Source organism: Acomys russatus, chromosome 25 (genome assembly GCF_903995435.1).
Source record: "Acomys russatus chromosome 25, mAcoRus1.1, whole genome shotgun sequence".
NCBI classification, from domain to species: Eukaryota; Metazoa; Chordata; class Mammalia; order Rodentia; family Muridae; genus Acomys; species Acomys russatus.
The window spans coordinates 9,812,617-9,834,479 of NC_067161.1; the positions used below are offsets into that span (position 1 = coordinate 9,812,617).

Genomic DNA, 21,863 nt, shown 5'->3' on the forward strand with positions numbered 1-21,863 from the left:
AGGCCACTGCTGGGCTCTGCTTCTGGTGCTCGGAGGCTAGGACAACACCTGCAGTAGCCCTTGGGGGGTCTGGGCTTCTTCCCCATCATGTTTGCCCAGTTGCCCTAGTGACTGCGTGACCCTTCTCTCCCGCCCTCTACTGCCTGCTGTGGCCGCCTGCACCCACCATATAAATAGAGGTGAGGAGCAGCTGGGCTCTCTTGGCAGTCACCATGAAGGCGCTGCTCCTGCTCGGCTGCTTCCTGGCCTCCCTGCTGCTTTCAGGACAAGGAGGTACGGTCCCCCTGCACAAATGGCTCCCACTGTGCCCCCAAGGCTCCCAAGTTCTTAGTGGAGAAGGGGGCTGGGCTCATGGCAGAACTTTGCTTCTTGCTGGTACCACTGCCCTTCTCACAGGGGCCTGGGACACAGAATGAGGTGCTAGAGAGAAGGGGCCAGTGAGGGGCTCCAAGAAGAAATGAGAGCATGCATATGTGGTCTAGACCAGGTTCAGAGGGAGGAGTCTGGCTGGAACATGCTGGTGAGAGGACCCCCAAAGTCAAGCCTAGAGGAGCCTCTGAGACGGATAAAAATAACGTCATCTTGGGACTGGAGGTTGTCTGCATTACCCTCTTGGTGGGAGATAGGACAGAAGACTCTGTTCTAGCTACAGACTTAGGTTTGCATGTCCACGGACAGTGGGACACTATAGACAAGGTTGGGAGTCCTTTTATGAACAGTAGGACAGGATAGTGTAGAATTGAACATAAAGTTGAGAACTGTTGATTGTGTTGGAAGTGACTGAACGGAATGCAGAGACAAAGCCTCCACGAGGGCCAGGGTCTTCCCTCAAGAAGGGGGTTCAGCTCTGCACACCATGGCTTTTCTTTGACATCTCAGCACTTTGTATGGCAGAGGCGGTGGCTTGGGTTGCAGCATGGGGGTTATTTATAGGCTTCAGAGGGGACACCGGATCATTTTGCCACCTCTCTTGTTCTTAAGGCTTCCAAGGCTGGCTTCCCCTTGTGGATTCTCTGGGGGAGGTTCTCTAAGACTCCCCCTAGGGATCTAGGGCACCCTGGTTTGTCTCCTGCACAAGCATTTAGTGTTTGTGAGATTTGTGGGGCTGCATCTTAGATCTTTAAGGTTCTGCCTCATGAGACTGGAGCTACAGAGGTGCAGTCCTGCCTAGTAAGAGCGCAGGCATTATGAGTGACAAAAGCCATTCCCTGGGGAGGGGTGTGCAAGAAGGAAGCGGGGGGCGGGGCTCTGGGTCTTCGAGCCTGCTGCTGGGCCCTGCCCTTGTCTGCCCTTGAGTTAATTTGGTCTCTTTGAGGCCGTGGTGACTGGAGTTGTGAGTATTCCAAGCGGCTGTCAGGTGGCTAAGTATGGAAACAGTCCTGTAATTGGATCCCAAGCTCGAAGCCACTGCCACCCTCTCCCCTCTTCCCAGCCCCTCCTCTGCTGGGTCCAGCCCCTCCTCTGCTGGGTCCAACCCCTCCTCTGCTGGGTCCAGCCTCATCTGCCACCTTAGTGTTTCTACACAACAGAGCCCCAGGAATTTCTGTCCTTTTAGGGGCATTTTTTATTTTCTTTCTTTGTATAGAGGGAACTGGATATCTAGAATATTCCAGAAGCTCCGCTCAGAGCTCTTGCCATGGGAGAGAGGCATGAGCTTCATGTGAAGGTTTCTCCAGGCTGCTGCTCTCTGTACCCAGTGGGACCTGCTCCTGCCTGCCCTTTAGTGCACAGACTCTCCTGCCTGCTTGTCCCGGCTCTGTTACCACTTCTCTGCTCAGTTGTATACCGTGTACCCTGCATGGCTGCTGCTTGAACTCAGTGGGAGGTTACAAGACACCAGATGGTTTCCCTGTACCCTTATAGTAGCAATCCTTCCTAGCCGTTGATTTCCCCCCAGAATTTGCCATCCTGGTTAAAGGGCTTGTCTATCCCCATACTTCCTCCTGTCACCACCTTTCTTTTGCTCTATCCTGCGCTGGTTCCACCCCTGGACCACGACCTATTTTACTTCCCCTACATTGCTTCCATGATTTCTCTAGATGGGTGGTTGGCTCTGAAGCCCCTGTTGCCTCTTCTTCCCATCAGGAGACCCAGCACCCCGTGTCCCTCTAGCCGTTAGCCACAAGTACCTACACCAGGACCTGGAGCAGCCATGGGCTTCTGTCACCAGCTGCCCTGGTCTCCACCCTTGCCCTGCTGCCCCTAGTTCTTTATAATTACCTGACTCCTCTCCATGGTCTCAGGACCTGGACAGGAACTAGGTCTCATCAAGAAGGCTAGAGATGATTTAATCAATGTTTTCATCGGACAGCGAAGGAGAGGACAACTCAGAGAAGTGAAGGAACTTTTCCAGTCAATGACAGAAGCACACGTGCCAGTGCTGTTAGCATTCCACTGGGGGATCGTGTCCCTCCCCCTGCCTGCCTTCCCCTGACAGATCCTATGGGCAAATGTGAAAAGGGGTAGGGGGTGAGGCCACCCAGTAAGTTTCTGAGAATGCTGCTTGGCTCCTCTGACTCCCTGGAGGGCTGGGTGAGCAGTGACGCTAAGAAAGCAGTTGTTAGGGATGGAGTCATTGGTGTGCATTGCTAGAGGCTGATTCTAATGCTTTTGCTTCCTGTTCCTTCATTAGGGATCTGGGTTTTTGTGTTCATTCATCTCTTCTATACCCCTCCCGGCCCTGGTTTGCAAATTTTGACTCTTCTCTGGCCCCACCCTGCCACCCCAATGGTAAGGGGTTGGTGTGTGCTGGGGGTGGCTGTCTACAAGCCTCCAGTGCTGTGTCCATGTCACTCCTTGAGGGCACAGGTTCTTCTTTACTGTAAGGCTGGTATATTCAGAAGGAAACTTCGTTCTCTCTCTTCCACAGGGTGGTTCAGCTGCTACAGTACAGCTGTCTTCTGTTGGGAGACTTTAAGAGCAGTGAATTCATCTGGGTGGTCGTGGTGCACGCCTTTAGTCCCAGCACTCGGGAGGCAGAGGCAGGCAGATCTGTGTGAGTTCGAGGCCAGCCTGTTCTACAAAGTGAGTCCAGGACAGCCAAGGGTACACAGAGAAACCCTGTCTTGAAAAACCAAAAAATTAAAAAGTAAAAAAAAAATGAAAAAGAAGAGTGAATTCAGGCTTCCTGGGGAGAGAGCCAAACTCAGAAGCCTTTCTAGTTTCCAAAGGGATGTCCCTGACAATAGTTTGTGAAAGCTAGACAAGCCCATTTTCCATATGGAGCCTGTGAAATGCTATGCCAGGATATGCTTATGGATTCATCCCGTTGATATAGTGACACCTAAACAGGCAGTGGTGGCACATGCCTTTAATCCCAGCACTCACCAGAGGCAGGTAGATCTCTGTGAGTTCGAGGCCAGCCTGATCTACAGAGTGAGTTCCAAGACCATCAAGACTACAGAGAGAAACCCTGCCTTGGAAAACCAAAACAGAGAACAAAGAAAGAAATAGTAACATCTTTCTTAGTGGCATGGGGGAACCACATTCTGTTTTTGTCCCATATGAATGAGTGTTACAGTGAAGGTCACATAGCTAGTTTGTGGTGGCTCAGAACCAGAATTCAGGTCTCTTTAATCCTTGCCCTGTGCTTTTGTTCACGTGTCCCCTGAGGCAGGTAACATGAAGGCCAGTTACAACCAGCTGGCCATTTGGTGTCTGCTTACAAGTGTAGGCTGAGAAGAACCTAACTCCTGTGGACACAAAAAGAAGACAAGATGGCTGCTTCTGTTGCGGGCTTGGCCTGAGGGGAAATGAGGCTGGGTGCTGGCTGGGATGAAGGTGACAGCTGGGAGAGCATGCTATGCAGAACAGGGTCTGTTGCTGTGGGGACGGGCACACTGTTTGAACTTGACCCAAACCTAAGCCTATCTCGGAATGTTGCTTACAGTATTTCATCATTTTATATAGCCATCCTGTATTTATTGTGCCTGGTGATTTTTAAGTATGATCCTGGAAGAATTCGGAAGACGTTTTGCATACCTTTGGTCTAGAAGGAAGGAAAAAGATAGCTTCCTCCTTACAGGTGTACCGGGCTGATAAGACACTGTCATAATGGAGATTTGAGAAAGTGAGATGCTGAAGTAGGGCAGACCATCCCCCAACAGGAGCAGGGTTACTGCGCTAAGTGGAGTAAGGAATGTCTTTGTTTTGTTGTTGTTGTTTTTTTGTTTTTTGTTTTTGTTTTTTGGTTTTTCAAGACAGGGTTTCTCTGTGTAGCCTTGACTATCCTAGACTCACTTTGTAGACCAGGCTAGCCTCGAACTCACAGCGATCCACCTGCCTCTGCCTCCCGAGTGCTGGGAGAGGAATGTCTTTTTTATGAAATAGATAATATTCACATTTGTTAACTGGGAGAGGCATGCGTGTGCCACAGCATGTGTGTAGAGTTAGAGGATTAACTTTTGGGAGTCTTGGCGATCTAATTAATGTCGTCAAGCGTGGCAGCAAGCACCCTTATCTGCTGAGCCATTTGCTGGCTCTGAGGAGTCTTTTTAGATTGAGGAAGATGAAGCTGGACCTTGAGGAAAGAAGGGTTCAGACAGAAGGAAGGGGAGAAGGAGCGTGGATCAGCATGAGGTGTGAATGATGGGGGACAGTGGGAGGCCGTGGAGGACGTTGGGAAGATGTACTTGCTGGTGTTGGTAGGAAGGAGCAGGACTGGGGGAACTGAGCAGTCAGCCGTGTCAGGAGTGTAAGCCAGAGAATGGAGACCTCAGCACACTTGTGAGTAGGAAGGAGAGGCAACTTTGATGGAGTTAGGGTCCAAAAAGCCCGACTTCTCAACCTGAGCAGGCTGCAGGAAGCGCTGACAGGCTCCCTTTAGGTCACTGGAGGAACTGTCAGAAAAAGACACTGCTATGTAAGAGGGAACACGTCCTAAATGTTCCTTTGGGCTGAATGTGGTGATATATGACTTTATTCCAGCACTCAGGGGACAGTGGCAGGTGGATCTCTGTGAGTTTGAGACCAGTTTGGCCTCTCTGGTGGCCACGTAGGAGTGAGACCTGTTACACATACACAAAGTTCAGTTTGGGTCATTTCGAGTGTCATAGACCATGGGACATCTTTTTTTTTTTTTTTCCCAGACAGGGTTACTCTGTGTAGCCTTGGCTGTCCTGGACTTGCTTGTAGACCAGGCTGGCCTCTAACTCACAGCGATCCCCCTGCCTCTGCCTCGTGAATGATGGGATTAAAGGCGTGCACCACCACGCCCAGCCATGGGACATCTGGATGGGGATTAAAGATGAGATTGGACTAGGGATGTTGACACATGCTCATAATCCCAGCACTTGGGAGGCAGAGGTAAGAAGATCATGAGTTCAAGGTCATCCTGGGCTATATAGAGTCTTTGTTTTAAACAAAGGAACAAAAACAGAAGAAAGATGAGATTGGAGCCTAGGACTAGATGAAAATCAGGCCTAGAAATTCAGAGATACAACCCATCTATAAGAAGACCAACGGGGCTGGGAAGGAGGGAGCCACTGCAGAGGGAGAAAATAAGACCAAGAACTAATCCTCAGCGAACACTGGAATTGAAGATCAGGAAGAGGAAGAAGATAAGTAAGCAAGTTTCAGAAAGGTGGATAGGAACACTAGGAGAGAGAGAGTGGCTTGGTGGCCAAGGGAAAGGATGTCTGCTAGAGGAAGGGGGCAGTCAAGGGGATTAAATGTCACAGAGACGTGGGGCATGGGGAGGTGTTGCTTTTGACAACCCAGAGGTCAGTGGCAGATTATGAGGGATTTAAGAGTATTTAGTGATCACATAGAGGCAACATATTTAGATGTGGGGAGTTAAAGACTAAGTAGGGTGGATAAAAGCCAGTAACAGAATTCGGGGCCAGAAGGCATTGCCGAGAGAGAAACGTTAACACCAAGCATGTTTCTAAGCCAGTAGTGGAGGATCCTGAGGGAAGGAGAAGGCTGAGGAGCATGGCGAGGATTGGGGCTGTCCTTCAGCTCGGAGAGTGATTGCATAGCACGCATAAGGCTCTGGGTTCAGTCCCCCGCACCACACAAAACTGAGGATCGTGGTGCCACACACCAGTAACCCAGCACTTGGTGGGTGAAGGCAAGAGAATCAGAGGTTCAGGGTCATTTTGGGGAGACAGGCTGGACTGCACGAGGCCTCTACTAAAAAAAAAAAAAAAAAGACGAGATGAGATGACAGATGGGGTGCCTAAGATATCAGAGTGCTCACGACAGCGCAACAGGCCTGGGCGTTCTGTGGCTCTGATGGGAAGCCGGGGAGAGACCTTGGGTAGAGACCGTGTTAGACTCCCGCGGCCCAGGCTGTCCAGGGGCCTGAAGTGGGCAGTATGCCTGTAGGATCCTGGCCTGCACTGGGGATTTCTCTAGACCAGTGGCTCTCAACTGTCTTGATGCTGCGACCCTTTAATGCAGTTCCTCATGTGTTGACCCCCAACCCTAAAATTGTTTCCATTGCTACTTCATAACTGTAGTTTTGCTACTGTTGTGAATTATAATGTAAATATTTTTGGAGGTAGAGGTTTGCCAAAGAGGTCTTGACCCACAGGTTGTGGAAGGCCACAGAGTGGAGGGCCAGACAAACCTTCTGTGTAGCTAGGGAGACTCGTTGCTCTGAGCTTGAGTTGAGGCCAAGCCAGTCTCCACTACTGAAGGAGAACTGTGAACCGGCTGCAAGGAAGAGCAGGCTGAAGGGGAAGCCGGAGACCAGTATTTCCATCAGAGTGACTGCGGGGTGGCGGGGGAGCGGGGCGGGGACTGCCACCTTCAGTCAGAGTGACCCTCCTGACAGGGAGGCACGTGGCCTGAGTTACCTGGATGATGATCTTGCCACAGTTGTGGGATGAAGACAGGCATCTAGGCCCCGGTCTCCCCACTGGTTTCATCTTGGCTGTGAGGCCTATATCCTCCTCATGAAGAAAGGGATGGGCAGGAGGAGCATGCGTGGATGAGTCAGGCTGTGTCCTGCATTTCTGCTTTGGGAGCCCAGGCTCCTCAGAATCCCCAGCCCTCGCCTGTCTGCAGTTGAGGCTGCCTGCGTTCGGAGTGCAGCCACGCTGCCGGGCCCCTGCATCCCTTGTTGCCTCACCTCTCTGCCTCCATGCCAGCACCTGCTCTGTCCTTCACTTCCACTACCTACCACTGTGCAGCCAGAAAAAGCTATATTCACGTGGGTGGAAGACCAGTCCTCAGCAGCTTGGACTGTCATTTTTAGCCCCTAAAATGCTTTTTGTTTTGTTTTGTTTTTTTGAGACAGGGTTTCTCTGTATAGCCTTGGCTATCCTAGACTCACTTTGTAGACCAGACTGGCCCCGAACTCACGGAGATCCGCCTGCCTCTGCCTCTTGAGTGCTGGGACTAAAGGCATGCGCCACCGCTGCCCGGCTCAAAAATGCATTTCTTTCTTTCTTTCTTTTTTTTTTTTTTTTCAAAAATACATTTCTAAGGTGGGATTTCCCATTGTTTTGGTGAGCAAGGCCTGTGGAAGCCCTTACTTACAATACTGGGGCACCAGGTAGTCCATAAGCTCTGAGTACAAAGGTGTCAGAGCTGGAGAGGGGGCCACCTTCTGTCTGGTGCTGAGCAAGAAGAATTGGAGCCACCGTGAGCTCAGCGGCAGGGCTGCCAAGGTGGATTTGCTCAGTGCTCCAGAGGCCTCAGTGCCCTGAGTCCACCCCAGCCTGGTGTGCTCAGCAGGAGAATTATGACAAGTGTAATTCAGGGGACAAATGGGACTGTCAGATTCAGCTGAGTTTTGGAGACTGGTCTCTTTCCTGTCTACTTTGGCCTGACTGTTGTGTTTTTAAAGCATTGAGGAGTCCTCCACCCCCATCCCTACTACAAGGCTTCTCTGTGTAGCCCTGGCTGTCCTGGAACTTGCTCTGTAGACCAGGCTGGCCTCAGACTCAGAGCTCCCCTTGCCTCCTAAGTGCTGTGGTTAAAGTTGTGTGCTGCCATGGCTGGCAAGGAGCCTTAGCCTATCTGGTTTCAGCTTCTTTCTTCTCCATTCCTGAAGGCGCTTTTACTTACAATCAAGGTTCGGGTCCTTTCCACCTCAGGGGGACATGCCTGTCACTTGTCAACTTATGTATTCACCCTCCCTCCCAGAGCAGCCGTTCCTGAGAGGCTCAGCTGCAAGATACAAAACTTGGATGCAGAATCATGAATCTAGTGTCAGATTTAGACAAGAAGTGCAAGTAACCGTGTATTACATTTTATTCATAAGCTGAATATAGTTAGTTATGATTAGTTAACATGTAGAATCTAGCCAGCATTTAATCAGAATTAAAGGGCTGAGAGCTCAACCATTCATGCCTCCAAGGCTCTGCCCTGTAGTGAGCTTTTCACCCCAGCTTACCAGTTCTTCCTCAGCTAGTGAGAGGTGGGGGTTGCTTTCAGTTGCCCTGGGGTGCAGCCAGAGTCTGAGGACACTAAGAAGACACTGGAGCCAGTGGGAGTCACCCTGGAAGTCTGTCTTTCCTGAGGTGGTACAGTGTGGGGTTCAGGAAAACAGGATGGCCATCAATGAGGCAGAAGGAGTCTATGAGATACCGCTTAGCAAAGGTAGGGTTCCTGGCTCTCTTAAGGGTTTTAGGAACAGGACAGGGCTTTTCTCCACCCACGGCTTTCCCAGTTTCTTCTCTGCACAGACTCCTTGAGGATTCATGCTCCCCTCCTTCCCCCCCGGCACCCCCCTCTCCTGGCTTGGAGAATGCTAGGTACTGTGTGAGTGTGGGCTATGTGTGAACCTTTGGGACGAGAGGGCTCCTCAGAGACCAGCAGGTTGGGGACACCCCCCCCCCCCCGCCTGCCCCTTAGTCAGGATGGAATCAGGAAGCAATGTAAATAAGCAACAAAATGACCGAATTCTCTGGGAGCTTGAGTGAGTACTAGGAGTGGGAGTTATTTTACTCCCTAGGAGGGAGAGCTGAGGCAGATGTGGGGTCTCTAGCTCTCACAGACCCTTCTCAGACTTTCAAGGTCCTGGCAGAGCCACATGGTACAGGCAGGAATGGACGGTGCCTCTGCCCTGAAGAGCTGACCTTCTATTTGGAGAGATGACTTGCACTGTAGAAAAATGTAACTAACACCCCTTGCAGCCTACACTCTGGTTGGATACAGAGGATAGTTAGGAAGGTCGGCTCTACGGAGGGAGTCAGCCAGGCTTGTAGGAAGGGGACAGTCATCAGGCCATCTGCTTCTGGAGGGCAGGAAGCTGCACTTTTATTATTTCTCTTATATAGGCTTTTAAAAAATTCATAGCTTTGTCTTCAGTTACTATGATCAACCATGATCCAAAAAGATTAAAAGGATCCCAGAAATAAACAATTCATAAATTTTAAATAACTTTTTTTTTTAACAGAGTCTCACTATATAGCTTTGGCACTGTTGGCCTGGAACTCACCGTGTAGAGTACACTGGCTCTGAGATCACAGAGATCCACCTGATTCTGTCTCCCAAGAGTCAGGATTAAAGGCACTGTGCAACACTTTATAATTGTTCTAAGTTAATTATTAGTTTTATTGTTATTCTTTTACTATGCCTCACAGACCTGGGGATTGAGCCTTGGGTCTCATGCATTCTGGATACGTACTCTGCCACAGAGCTAGATTCCCAGCTCACTGTGCCTAATTTAAAATTTTATTGCATTTATTTATTTATCTCTCTGTGTGTGCACACATGTACATACATGCCTTGGTGCATGTGTAGAAGTCAGAGGACAACTTGCAGGTGTCACTACGTAGAGCTCTGAGGCGTCAAACTCAGGTTATCCAGGTTTGACAGCAAGCATCCTTTCCTGCTGAGCCGTCTGGTTGCCATGCCACCTCCTCCTTCTTGATGCAGGCTCTCAGGTAGCTCAGCCTGGCAAAACTCTCTACATAGCCCAGGATGATCTTTACCTCCTGCTCTTCCTGCCTCTGACTCCCAGGTGCTGGGATTGCAGGGATGATACTGAGGATGAAGATCAGGGCTTTGCCCATGCTAGGCAAGCACTTTGTTAAGTGGGCTGCATCTCCAAGCTGTCACTGCACTTAAGTTGTAAATGAAGACTGCATGGGCCATTGGTTTGGTTCAGCAAGGAAGGTCAAGCTTGAGAAGTCCCGTCCCCAGAGCTCACGTGGTAGAAGGGGAGAACTAACTCCTGCAGACTGCATTCTGACCTCCACACGTGTGCCATGGCACGTGTGCTGTGTCCTAACCAACACATAAATACAGATGGAAAAGTATCATCATAGGTATGTATGTACAGAAAAAAAAAAAAAAAAAAAAAAAGCCACAGCCTACATAGAACACACTGCAGGCCCTGGGCTGCCTCCAAGTGGCCATTAAGTTAGAACCAGGACTGTGTGGTTTCAGGTGCCCACAGGGGACTTGGGAAAATATCGCCTGTAAGACCATTGTACTGTGTGACCAGTGCTTAGCATGGAGCTTGGCTCACTGAAGGCATTTAATAATGTCTAATGAATGAGCAGATGGTCTGTGTGAGCAGCGTTCTCCACAGGCATGGGGGAGGCTCAGAGTTTCACACTGGCAGGAACAGCACGAGAGCCACACTGTTGAAATGGCAAGCTCATGTTCTGGGGAGACAAGGCCACCCTGATGGGTTGCAGCCAGTTGGGAAGGGCCTCGGATGCCACACTGAGCGGCTGTCTCCCTAGCCTGCTCTTCTTTTGACTGGACCCACCCCCTTATCCTCTCTCTCTCAGATATTTTTGGATCCTTCTAGAGTAGGGACAACTCTGAGTTCAAACAGGTGCAGGCAAAGCCTGGCCTGGAGTTTGGTGCTTACAGGAAGTGGGTTGTGTTGGGAGCTCAGCCCAAAACCAAGCCAGAGGAGAGCCCTGGGGCCTGGGAGTCCCCGCCTTCCTTCCCTCCTCCCTCCAGCAGGCCACTGCCAAACTGCAGCCCCTGGGCCTCCTCCAAGTGGCCATTGGGTTAGAACCTAGCTGCCCAGTTGTCTCCAATAGAATTTTCCCTAGATGGCAACAGGTAAAAGTTTGTCAAAGCCTGTCAAAGTTTGGCTCCTCTTCTTCCCTCCTCCTCTTGCTCCCAGTCCGCCTTCCTTAATACCCTAAATACTGGGATTATAAACATTTGTCACGATACTCATTTTGTACCCATTTCTTTACCGATTAATTTGAGATTATAATTCTTAAACTATTGACAACGTGGGGATTAGATGATTAAAGTAAGAGTAAGGGAGCTGGCACTCAGTTGGTAAAGTGCTTGTCTAAGCCAGGTGTGGTGATGCACGCCTTTAATTCCAGTACTCAGGGAGGCAAAGGCCAGCCTGGTCTACAAAGCGAGTCCAGGACAGCCAAGGCTTCTTGGAAAAGCAAACGAAAACAAAACCCTCCAAAAAAGTGTTTGTCTAACACATACAAAGCCCTCAGCTTCACCCCTAACACCCCGTAAACTGGCCATGGTGGTACATGCTGTAATCCTAGCACTTGGGAGGTAGACACTGGGATGAGAAGTTCAAGGTCATCCCAGTATCCTGGGATACATAGTGAGTTTTAGGGCAGGCTGGGATACACAAGAGCTTGCCTCAAAAGAAAAAGAAGAAGAAGAAAAAAAATCCAGACATGTTGGCCCATGCCTTTAAACTCAGCACTCATGAGGCAGAGGCAGGAGCATCTCTATGAGTTCCAGGACAGCCAGAGCTACATAGTTGAGACCTTGTCTCAAAAATAAGTTCTTTGATACTGGATTTTTTTTTTTTTCGAGACAGGGTTTCTTTGTGTAGCCTTGGCTGTCCTGGACTTGCTTTGTAGACCAGGCTGGCCTTGAACTCACAGCGATCCGCCTGCCTCTGCCTCCTGAGTGCTGGGATTAAAGGCGTGCGCCACCACACCCAGTGTGATACTGGATTTTTTTGACGTTAGTGGACCGCTCTCACTGCTGAGCATGTGCTGTCACTTGATGTGTGCTGCCAGTTTCCTCAACCATCACAAGACAAGAACAGCAAAGGGAGCCTATCAGCGTCTCCCTCCTGCCAGGGCTGTTAATATCTTTGGGATTCTCTGTCCTCAAAGAGCTTACAAACCAGGAGAGGGGTTAGTCCATACTCTCATGCGATGAACAGAGAACCATATAAGGTAGATGGAATCAGGGGCTAAAAATAAGTAGCCAGAGAGAGCAGCGAAGGGGGAGCATCTGTCACACGGCTTCATGGCTTGGGAGGGGTACTCAAACTAGGCTTTGGGGCATGTGGGCACTAGGACTGGAGGGGTGGGGTCTGGGGTTTGAGACTAGTGAAATCACATCTGGCTTAGTGTGCGAGAATGAATGCTTGGCAGGTTTCAGAGGGTCAGGCTTAGGTGTTGGTTCTTGTGCCATTTTCCTGTAGTTGCCATAACAAGTTACTCCAAAGTTGATGGCTTAAAACATTAAAAATGGCTGCGAGTGGTAGTGCACACCTTTAAACCTGGCACTTAGGATGTCTGTGAGTTCAAGGCCACCCTAGTCTACATAGTGAGAACCCATATCAGACAATGCAAAACAAACTCCCACAAAAGTATTCTTGCTCAGTTCTAGAGGCTAGAAGTCCCCAGTCAAGGCATGGGCAGGGCTATTCTTCTAAAGGCTCCGGTGGAGGATGCTCTGTGCCCTCTCAGCTTCTTGTAACTTCCAATCCTTGGTGTTCCTGGCTTCTAGCCTCTCGGCTCCAATCTCACCTCTGCTTTCTGACAGCCTTTTCTCCTGCCTGGACGGTTTTTCCTCACCATATCAGGATATTAAAGACATTGGGTTTAGGGCTCACCCTAATTAGCATGTCCTCATCTTAACTAATTACAGCCACAAAGACTATATTCCCAAATAGAGTCACATTCTCAGGTCCTGGCGTACAGGAATGTTGAGAGAACACCATTTAGCTCCCTGTAGTTTCTTATCTGTGAACCTCAAGATGTTTAGTGGTTGCAACCTTCGAATGTTTAGCTCTTGTGTGTCTTGGGCAATAATCTGCTGGCCAGAGGGGCACCTGTTGCCTTGGCCCTCCTGCTCCTGCGGCCCCCGCAATGACCCCATGGCTAATTTGGAGCTCTGCTGACACACCCAGGGGAACATGTATAATGAATGTATGGACAGCTGGCTGGAGTGGAGAATTCCAGGAGCAGCTGCCCAGCCTGGAAGGTGCTGTGGGGAGGGTGACGCCTGAATGTGCCTCAGCTGTGGAGCAAGTGAGAAGCAGAAGACCCTGAGGGAGAGCTGGCTTCTGGGGTTAGTGATAGAAAGAGAAGGCCCAGAAGTTGGAAATGATGCACAGCTTGCTCTCTTTGTGAGACCCTGTATCTGTGCCCTTGAGCTAAGCCTCTGGTGTTGTGGAATATGGAAGCCCTCCTGATCTGTTGCTGAAGTTGCTCAGAATAAACTTCTGAATGACCACCCTGTGAGGTCCCCGTTCTCACAGACCCCCTGCCAGGCACAGAGGTTCCCTACTTGAAGAGCAGAGTAGCTGGGACTCCACAGTGGCCAGCAGAGATGCCCAAGTCAGAGTCTAGGGTATCTAGGCAGGTCTAGATGCTGGGCACCGTGGCGCGTTGTGGTTCTGGAGGAAGCTGGGTAAGGAGCGCACTTTCAGCCTTTGCCCAGTCTAGGTCTTTAGACCATTTCAGAAATGTTCATCAGTGAGTTCTGGGGAGATTGCTCCATGGTTAAGATCACCTGCTGCTCTTTCAGAGGACCTGGGTCCACAGGCTATCTGATGTCCTTTTCTGGTCTATTCATGTGCCCACACATACATAGCACATATACACAAACATACTCATAAAAAAACCCCAAATATTTTTCTTTTTCTTTTTTGTTCTTAAAAAAAACCTTTTTTTTTTTTTTTGTTTTTTTTTTTGAGACAGGTTTCTCTGTGTAGCCTTGGATGTGCTGGACTCTCTTTGTAGACCAGGCTGGCCTTGAACTCACAGAGATCCGCCTGCCTCTGCCTCCCAAGTGCTGGGATTACAGGCGTGCGCCACCACGCCCAGCCAAAAAAACCTTTTTATTGATTCTTTGTGAATTTCACACCATACACCCCAGTTTCACTCATCTCCCCATCCCCTTTTTCTGCCCTCCACCATTGCAACTTCCTGGACAAAAGAAAATAAAAAAACACACAAACAAAAAAATAAATAAAACAAAATATAGAAAACATCTTATTGTGGAAGTTGTAGTGTGTCACAGTGTGTCCCACAGTATAGCCCCGTCCATACATCTTCACTTGCACTGAGTCTTTGGTTTGGCTCAAGGTCTCTGGCTTCTGTGACATCATCAGTACTGGATCCTCACAGGGACTCCTCTCTGTTACCCTGTTGTTGTCCTGTGACAAGGAGATCCTGCAGATTTTGGATCAGCTGGACCAGCCCTTTACCACACTCTAATAGTTCACAGATGATGTAGATTTTGGGGTGGGCCAGGTCAATCTTTGTTGTTTGTTTGTTTGTTGGGTTTTCGAGCCTTGGCTGTCTTGGACTCACTTTGTAGATCAGGCTGGCCTCGAACTCACAGAGATCTGCCTGCCTCTGCCTCCCTGAGTGCTGGGATTACAGGCGCCTAGCTGTTTTTAAATTTTATTTACCTTTATTTTATGTGTATTGGTGTTTTGCCTGCATGTATGTCTATGTGAGAGTGTCAGATCTTGGAGTTACAGACAAATTTGAGCTGTCATGTAGGTGCTGGGACTTGAACCTGGGTCTTCTGGAATAACAGTCAGTGCCCTTAACCACTGAGCCATGTCTCCCATCTTTAATCTATTTCTTTTGTAAAAGAACAAGAACAAGAGGTGTTCATCAGTGCCCACAGAGGTCTAGTTCAAGGAACCCACAGGTCTCCACTGCTAGCTGGCATTGTGTGCTCCGCTCTGTCCAGCTCTCTCCTACCCTCTTAACCACATCACAGCTCCCCTCACACACTTGGCTTGTCTCCGGCGGTGCCTGACCCTGAATAACCTCACATCTCATGAGCAGCTACTAAGAGCCTGTGTTGTCCACAGTCCCTTCTCAGGAATGGACACTGATGCTGGGTGGTCAGCTCTGGCTTTCTGCCTACTCATCTCACCCTCTACTCAAATCTTAATGCCTTCAAGGGGAGGAGATTTTGCTCAGCAATTCACTTCACTTGGTTATTACATGGTAAGCTAGGAAGGCAGCTCTCCTAAGGCCCTGTCATCACATGAGAACTAGGCTTGTGGAGGTTAAGTACTGGCATCAGGACACAGCCCAGTGGCACTTCTCTTGTCTCACGAACTATTTTGCTACTGAGCTGAAGAAAGGTCTTTCGTTTTGCTGCCATTTATCCCATTTTCCATCCAACTATCTGTTTTCTACCCACCCATTTTGTGCCCATCCCCACAAATTCTAGGTGCTAAGGAAACAGCTCCTAACCAACGAGAAACCACATAAATTATGCGGTGCATTAGAAAACACTAGATGAAGTGAAGAAAAATAAAACTGGGGAGAGGAAAAAGGGAAGGCTATGTGGGTGAAGATCTTCAGCAGGGGAGCTGCAGTAAGCCTGACAGAGCTGGGACATCAGGACAAGATTTTCAGGAAGAGCATAACTCAGAAGAGGGCACATGAAGCACGTGAGCCAGGAGGGGCGCTAGGGTGGCCCAAGAAGAGCAAGAGTTCCCGAGTGTCTGGACAGAGTGGACAACATGCTGTAGGAGACAAGGTCACAGGGGAAGCAGGCCAGAGGGTGTGTGTCTCTAGGTCACTGTAGGGCTTGGCTTTTCATTCGCATGAGATAGATAGGAACAACTGGAAGGGTGCACTGAGGTGGGACACCACTCATTTCTCTGGCCATGTGGAACACACAGGGCATGGGAAGGGCTGGGTGGCCTTTTTAGCTGGCCCCTCAGGAATGCTGACTGGGAAAAGAGGCCTATTGCTGCCACATACTCTCAGTACGTTCGTTCATCGGGTGCTCATAGTGCAGGCATAGCTGCTAAGTCTCAGCTCTCTGCATGTCCCTGGGGACAAGGTGACAGACACTTCAGGAACATAGAACAGACACATCTGAGTAAGCATGAGATCAGGGAGGAAACTCCAAGGGCATGACCCTCAAAGCCGAGCTCGGGAGTATGACCAGAAGTTGGGCCTGGGTCAGGGATGGACAGTGAGATGGGCATCTTGGAGATGGGTTAGAAGTGAAGGTGATTTGAATAATAGCTCTTCAGGCACAGATGACATAAATCTAAAGAAGTACTGGGCATGGCACTTTTCCAGGAGATGTCCGCCTGGAAGACAGGTCACTACCGTAGGGAGCAGGCTTTGCGCCTTGTCATGTCACCCAGTGAAGTCTGGACATGAGTGAATTGGGGCTAGCGACAGAGATTCATGTAGCTTGAAATGATATGGACAAAAAAGACACGGTAAGGGGCGTGGCAGGAGGAGCAGGTAAGGCTGGAAGCTGTAGAAAAGCAGAGGGGGTTTCCAGGCATGAGAGCCATCCTGGCACCTGTTATGAGACGGGCTGTGACCCCAGCAACATGAGTAGGTCCCAACCCAAGTGCCCGTGTTTTGGAAGTGGGGCTGTTGTGGCCATTGCTAGCTGAGTTCCCACTGCTCTATGTCCATTATGGTGGTTTCCCTCTGGGAAGAAGAGGAGGAGGAAAAGGTCCAGTGAAGACGGAGACAGAAACTAAAAGAGGCAGCTGTAGGCCAGGGATTGCCTGCAGATCACAGGGGCCAGGGAGGCAAGACAGGCTCTGAGGAAGCATGGCCCAGCTGATGCCTGTGTTCAAACCCTGGCCTTTGGAACAGTGAGAGAGTGAATTCGTATTCATTTTTTTTCTTTCTTTCTTTCTTTCTTTCTTTCTTTCTTTCTTTCTTTCTTTCTTTCTTTCTTGTTTTTCGAGACAGGGTTTCTCTGTGTAGCCTTGGGTGTCCTGGACTCACTTTGTAGACCTCACAGTGATCTGCCTGCCTCTGCCTCCCGAGTGCTGGAATTAAAGGCATGCACCATTAATTACCGCCTGGCTTTTTCTTTCTTTTTTTAAAAAAGATTTGTGTGTGTGTGTGTGTGTGTGTGTGTGTGTGTGTGTGTGTGTGTTTGTATTCTACATGCGGGTGGGTACCTAAAGAACCAGGAGAAGGTGTTGGAACTATAGTTGTAGGCAGGTGTAAGCTGCCAAGTACGGGTGCTGGGAACTGAATACAGGTTCTCTCTGGAACAGCTGCAACCACTCTTTATTTTATTTTATTTTATTTTTTGACATTTTTTTTATCTTTTGATTTTCCCAGACAGAGCTTCTTTGTGCAGCACTGGCTGTCCTGCACCAGGCTGGCCTCAAACTTAGAGAGACCCACCTGCCTCTGCCTCCTGAATGCTGGGATTAAAGGCGTGCACTACTGTGCCCAGTGTAGCAAGCACTCTTTCCCACACAGCCATCCCTATAGTCTTCCTTTTCTTCTCTCTCTCTCTCTCTTTTAAATTTTTTTTTTTTTTGTTTTGTTTTGTTTTGGTTTTCTGAGCCAAGGTTTCTCTGTGTAGCCTTGGGTGTCCTGGACTCTTTGTAGACCAGGCTGGCCTTGAATTCACAAAGGTCCGCCTGCCTCTGCCTCCCGAGTGCTGGGATTAACGGCGTGTGCCACCATGCCTGGCTTTTAAAACGTGTTTCAATGTTTATTTTTATTTTATGTGCATTGGTATTTTCATTGCATAATGTCTGTGTGACGGTGTTGGATCCCCTGGAACTGGAGTTACCAGCATGTGTAAGCTGCCATGCGGATGCTGGAAATTGAACCCTGGTGCTTTGGAAGAACATCTAGTACTCTTTACCACTGAGCCATCTCTCCAGCCCAACCCCCCCACCCCTTTTTCGATAGTCTTATGTAGCCCTTATGAGTTTGAAACTCACTAAATAGCTGAAGATGACCTTGAACTTCTGACCCTCCTGCCTCTGCTGGGAAAACAGACATGTGCCACTACTCCTGTGGAGTAAATCCAGACCTTCATGCATTCTAAACAAGCACACTCTTAACTGAATTGCAACACACACACACACACACACACACACACACCCTGAATTTCTACCCTTTGAAGCAGCTAAGTTTGTGGTACTTTGTTTTGGTGACCATAGGAACCAATCAATGCAGGACTTTATTCAGGCTTTAGTGCAGGGATTTGGCTGATGTCCAGAACGGACTGAGGAGACCCTTATAGCAGGTTGAGCTATAAACTGCTGTCATGGCCTGTTGTTGAGCCCCTCAAATCCAGCCATGTGGCCCTCAGCGCTGACTGGGGAGGGTCAGCCTGGGTCAGGGAGTGTAGAATGTGCACTTTCTCTAGCCCTGCCCTTGGCTTTGCCCTTCCTCTGGAGTAAGCCCCATGGTAACTAAGGAATATATGGCCTTCTGTGGCTCTCTGGCTGGCCTTAGAGCTGCCAAAGACAAAGTAACAGCTTAAGGGTGCCCTGGTGACAAGAGCCTCATCTGGCTTCAGTATTTGAATAGGTGAGATGGGAGCATGCAGAGCTCAGGTGCTTAGTGGCCCTTAAAGCCACCAGAGAAGAAGGCTATTTTCAGATTGATGTGCCTGTAATGACTACTAAAGGTTAGATGTCCAGAGAGGGAGTCTTGTGGAAAGCTGGCCTGAGGGGCATTTTCTGTGGGGCATTTTCCTAGGGGCATGTCCCATGTGTCTGAGGTGCTGGGTAAGCAGGCCACTTGGGGAAAATCTCAGGTTTCTGGAATGGTCTGCCTCAGGTAGCCTGAGTATGTTAGACATGTTTGCCAGCGGCATTCCAGGCCCTGGAGGGAGGATGCAGGGCAATGCTTGGATTTGCTCTAGAGCAGCAGTTCTCAGCAGGCAGGTTGAGACCCTGTGGGAGGTTAAACGACCCTCGCAGGGGTCACCCAAGACCATCAGAAAACACAGATATTTACATTATGACTCATAACCATAGCAAAACGGAGCTATGAAGTAGCAACAAAAATAATATGGTTGGGGAGCTGCATTAAAGGTCACAGCCGTAGGAAGGCTGAGAACCGCTGATTTAGAGGTGCTGGGAGTTTCTACTGTCCACACAGCATCAAGGTTAGGCTTATCCCTTTGTTCCAGTCACCAGACTCTCTGAACAGTGATGGGCAAGATCATCTCAAGATGGAGAGAGGGGCTGTGAGTAGAAAGACCTTCTTTAGCTTCCTGGCTGAGCTCCCAGACCCGGAGGGTCTGAAGGTGTAAGGTGAGGGGCGAGCCTATGCACCTCTTGTCCAAAGCTGGCTCTCTTCTAGCCATGCAGTGCGTTTGGGATTTGGCCAGGTGTCATTGCTCTTCTAGGAAGTAATAATTGGCATAGCTAACATTTGTTGGATGTTTATAAGCATCATTAAAATGCTCCCGGGTGGGGGGGGGTTGCCAAAGCGGGGTATTACGCTCTGCATTTGGTGAGTGTGCAAAGGGACAGCCCAAGGTCATGCAGATGATGAAACAGCCAAGTCCAGAGCCCAGTGCTCTAGATTCCCAAGGGCACCCAGAGAGATTGCTCTTTTGGCTTAAGGCTCAGAAGCCTTCTCAGCCTGTGAGGTGTGGCAAGGGAACACTTTGGTTCAGGCCCAGACTGGGGAAGGTGTTGGGTCTACTTCCCAAGCTTCGGAACCCAGCAGACTCCCTTCCGCCTCCTTCGGCTGGGAAAGACGTGGGGGTCTGGTCTCGTTGTTCCTTTAGTTGCTAAGGCCCAGTCCTCTAACCTGTGGCATCTACAGGGACTTGCACTCTCTCCCACTGGCTATGTCCCTGCTGGCACCCAAAAGTTAAACCGTCAGCTCTCCCAGCATCTCTCTACAGATCCCAGGGAGATCCAATTTCTCCAGGCTGGGAGGTGGGGAAATAGGGGAATCAGACTCCTGCCTCAGTCTTTCTCAGACTCTGCGTTTCTGCTTCCTTGCCCTGGCCTACCAGCTTAGTCATTCCAAAATGAGGACATTGTTACCCAGTGGCTTTTGTGAGGATTTTTGTTTTTTGTTTTTGTCTTTTGAGACAAGATTTCCAGGTTGGCCTTGAACTCATGGTGATCCGCCTGCCTCTTGCCTCCCTAGTGTTGGATCTTGTGAGGATTTTTATGCTGGTCTCTGGAAAAACAGCTTTCAATAGAGCATCCCTTCTATCAGTCCACTCTAGGCTGCAGGACTTAACTTTTTTTTTTTTTGAGACAGGGTCTCGTGTAGCCCAGGCTATGCAGTCCTGGGGATTGAACCCAGGGCTTTGTGCATGCTGGGCGAGCACTCTACCATCTGAGCTACACTCCAGTTCAGGACTTAATGTTGTGCTTCTCCTAGAGATAGGTATTCACCTTTCAAAATGAGTGAGCAAATCAGGCATAGCAGCACAGGCTCGTAATACATTACTCAGGCTAATTCAGAAAGACTGCTGTGGTTGAGGCCAGGCTGGGCTATACAGTACCAAGCCAGCCTCAACTGTATGCAGGACCTTGGCTTAAACAAACAAAACAATTAGCTAAAGAGTGGTGGCACACACCTTTGATCCCAGCACTCAAGAGGCAGAGGCAGGCAGATTTCTGTAAGTTCAAGGCCAGCCTGGTCTACAGATTGAGTTCCAGGACAGCCAGGGCTATGCAGAGAAACCCTGTCTCCAAAAACAAAACAAAAAACCAACCCACCAGTTATCTGTGCCTGGTGATCTTAGCACTTGGGAGGTGGAGACAAAAGGTGCTTAGGACCAGCCTTGGCTACATAATGAGTTTGAAGCCAGACCAGGGTATCTGAGAGCTTATTTCAAGCAAAATAAAACAAAACAAAACTAACCAAGCAAAACAAAACAACAAAAAACCCCAACCAGCCAACTAGGCAGCCAAACAAGCAAGAAAAAGATGAACAAATGCTATCTACACTCATGAGTCCCCTGGCACCTATCACAAGCACAAGCCCTTATGTATCTACCAATGGTCATGGGTTTTTTTTTAGCAATTTCTCTGTATACCTCTCAAGCCAAGTATTCATCCAAATTAGGGGTGGAGTAGAAAATAAAGTCATTCTGTCAATTTTGTACACCTTATAAATTAAAAACAAGCGCACTGAAGTCTTTGACCCTTTTCAAAGGAAAAAGAAGTTTAGGTGGGCTAAGAAGTACCTGTTCTGAGGCAGAGGCAGGCAGATCTCCAAGTTCGAGGCCAGCCTGGTCTGCAGAGTGAATTACAGGACAGCCAGGGCTATACAGAGAAACCTTGTCTCAAAAAATCAAAAAGAAGGAGGAGGAGGAAGAAGAAGAGAAGGAAAGGAGGAAGAGGAAGAGGAGGAGATGATGGTGGAAGGTGTTCTAAGCTAAACATAGCTGCTGTAATCATTGGCTAAGTGGAGGGGGGGGGAAGGTTTGGCTTGGCGCAGGGACAGCTGGGTTCTAGAAGCAGGCGCTGTGGCCTCAAGGCAGGCACTTTTTAAAGTTTTCTTACTGAAATTAGAGTAGTTGCTCACTGAGATGGTTCTCTGTGATTGCTGCCTTTGCTGCTGTGTCCCATTCCCTCGCTGAATTATTTGAGGGCTAGAGTCCGTCTATGGACGAGCTGTACTGGTGGGATTAGTCTTGACTTCAGAGACTTGGCCATGAAGCCAAAGAAAACCTCCACTGCTTCTTCTACTGGACCCTGTCACCCTTGTCTGGAGGAAGGGATAAAGGCCAAAGAACGGTTAGAGAGTGTTCCTGGGTCCTGGGAGGATGGAGACAACCGTTGCTGTGACAGACACTTCTCTGTTGAAACCCTAAATGGCGTCAGCTGTCAGCCACATTGATGAAGTCTTTACCTGGAATGGTGAACAGTCACTCCGTAATAAGGTAAAATAAATAAACAAATAAGTAAAACGAATAAACAAATGAAGAGAGTGGAAGAGGCTGCCGGCACATGTCTGTCCAGCCCAGCAGTGACCAGA

At 49.2% G+C, this 21,863-nt stretch overlaps 1 protein-coding gene across 2 annotated transcripts in view; it reads left to right on the forward strand.

Annotated features, from left to right (window-relative positions):
- The first annotated feature begins 211 nt into the window (after positions 1 to 211).
- Positions 212 to 21,863, forward strand: part of Srl (sarcalumenin) — a 43,444-nt gene continuing 21,792 nt past the window's right edge. The window contains exon 1 of one of the 2 annotated variants that reach the window (XM_051167567.1): positions 212 to 273. In XM_051167567.1, the coding sequence (XP_051023524.1) occupies positions 213 to 273 (61 nt within the window). In that variant the 5' untranslated portion in view covers position 212. The remainder of the gene's footprint in view (positions 274 to 21,863) is intronic. The other variant, XM_051167566.1, reaches the window with a different exon arrangement.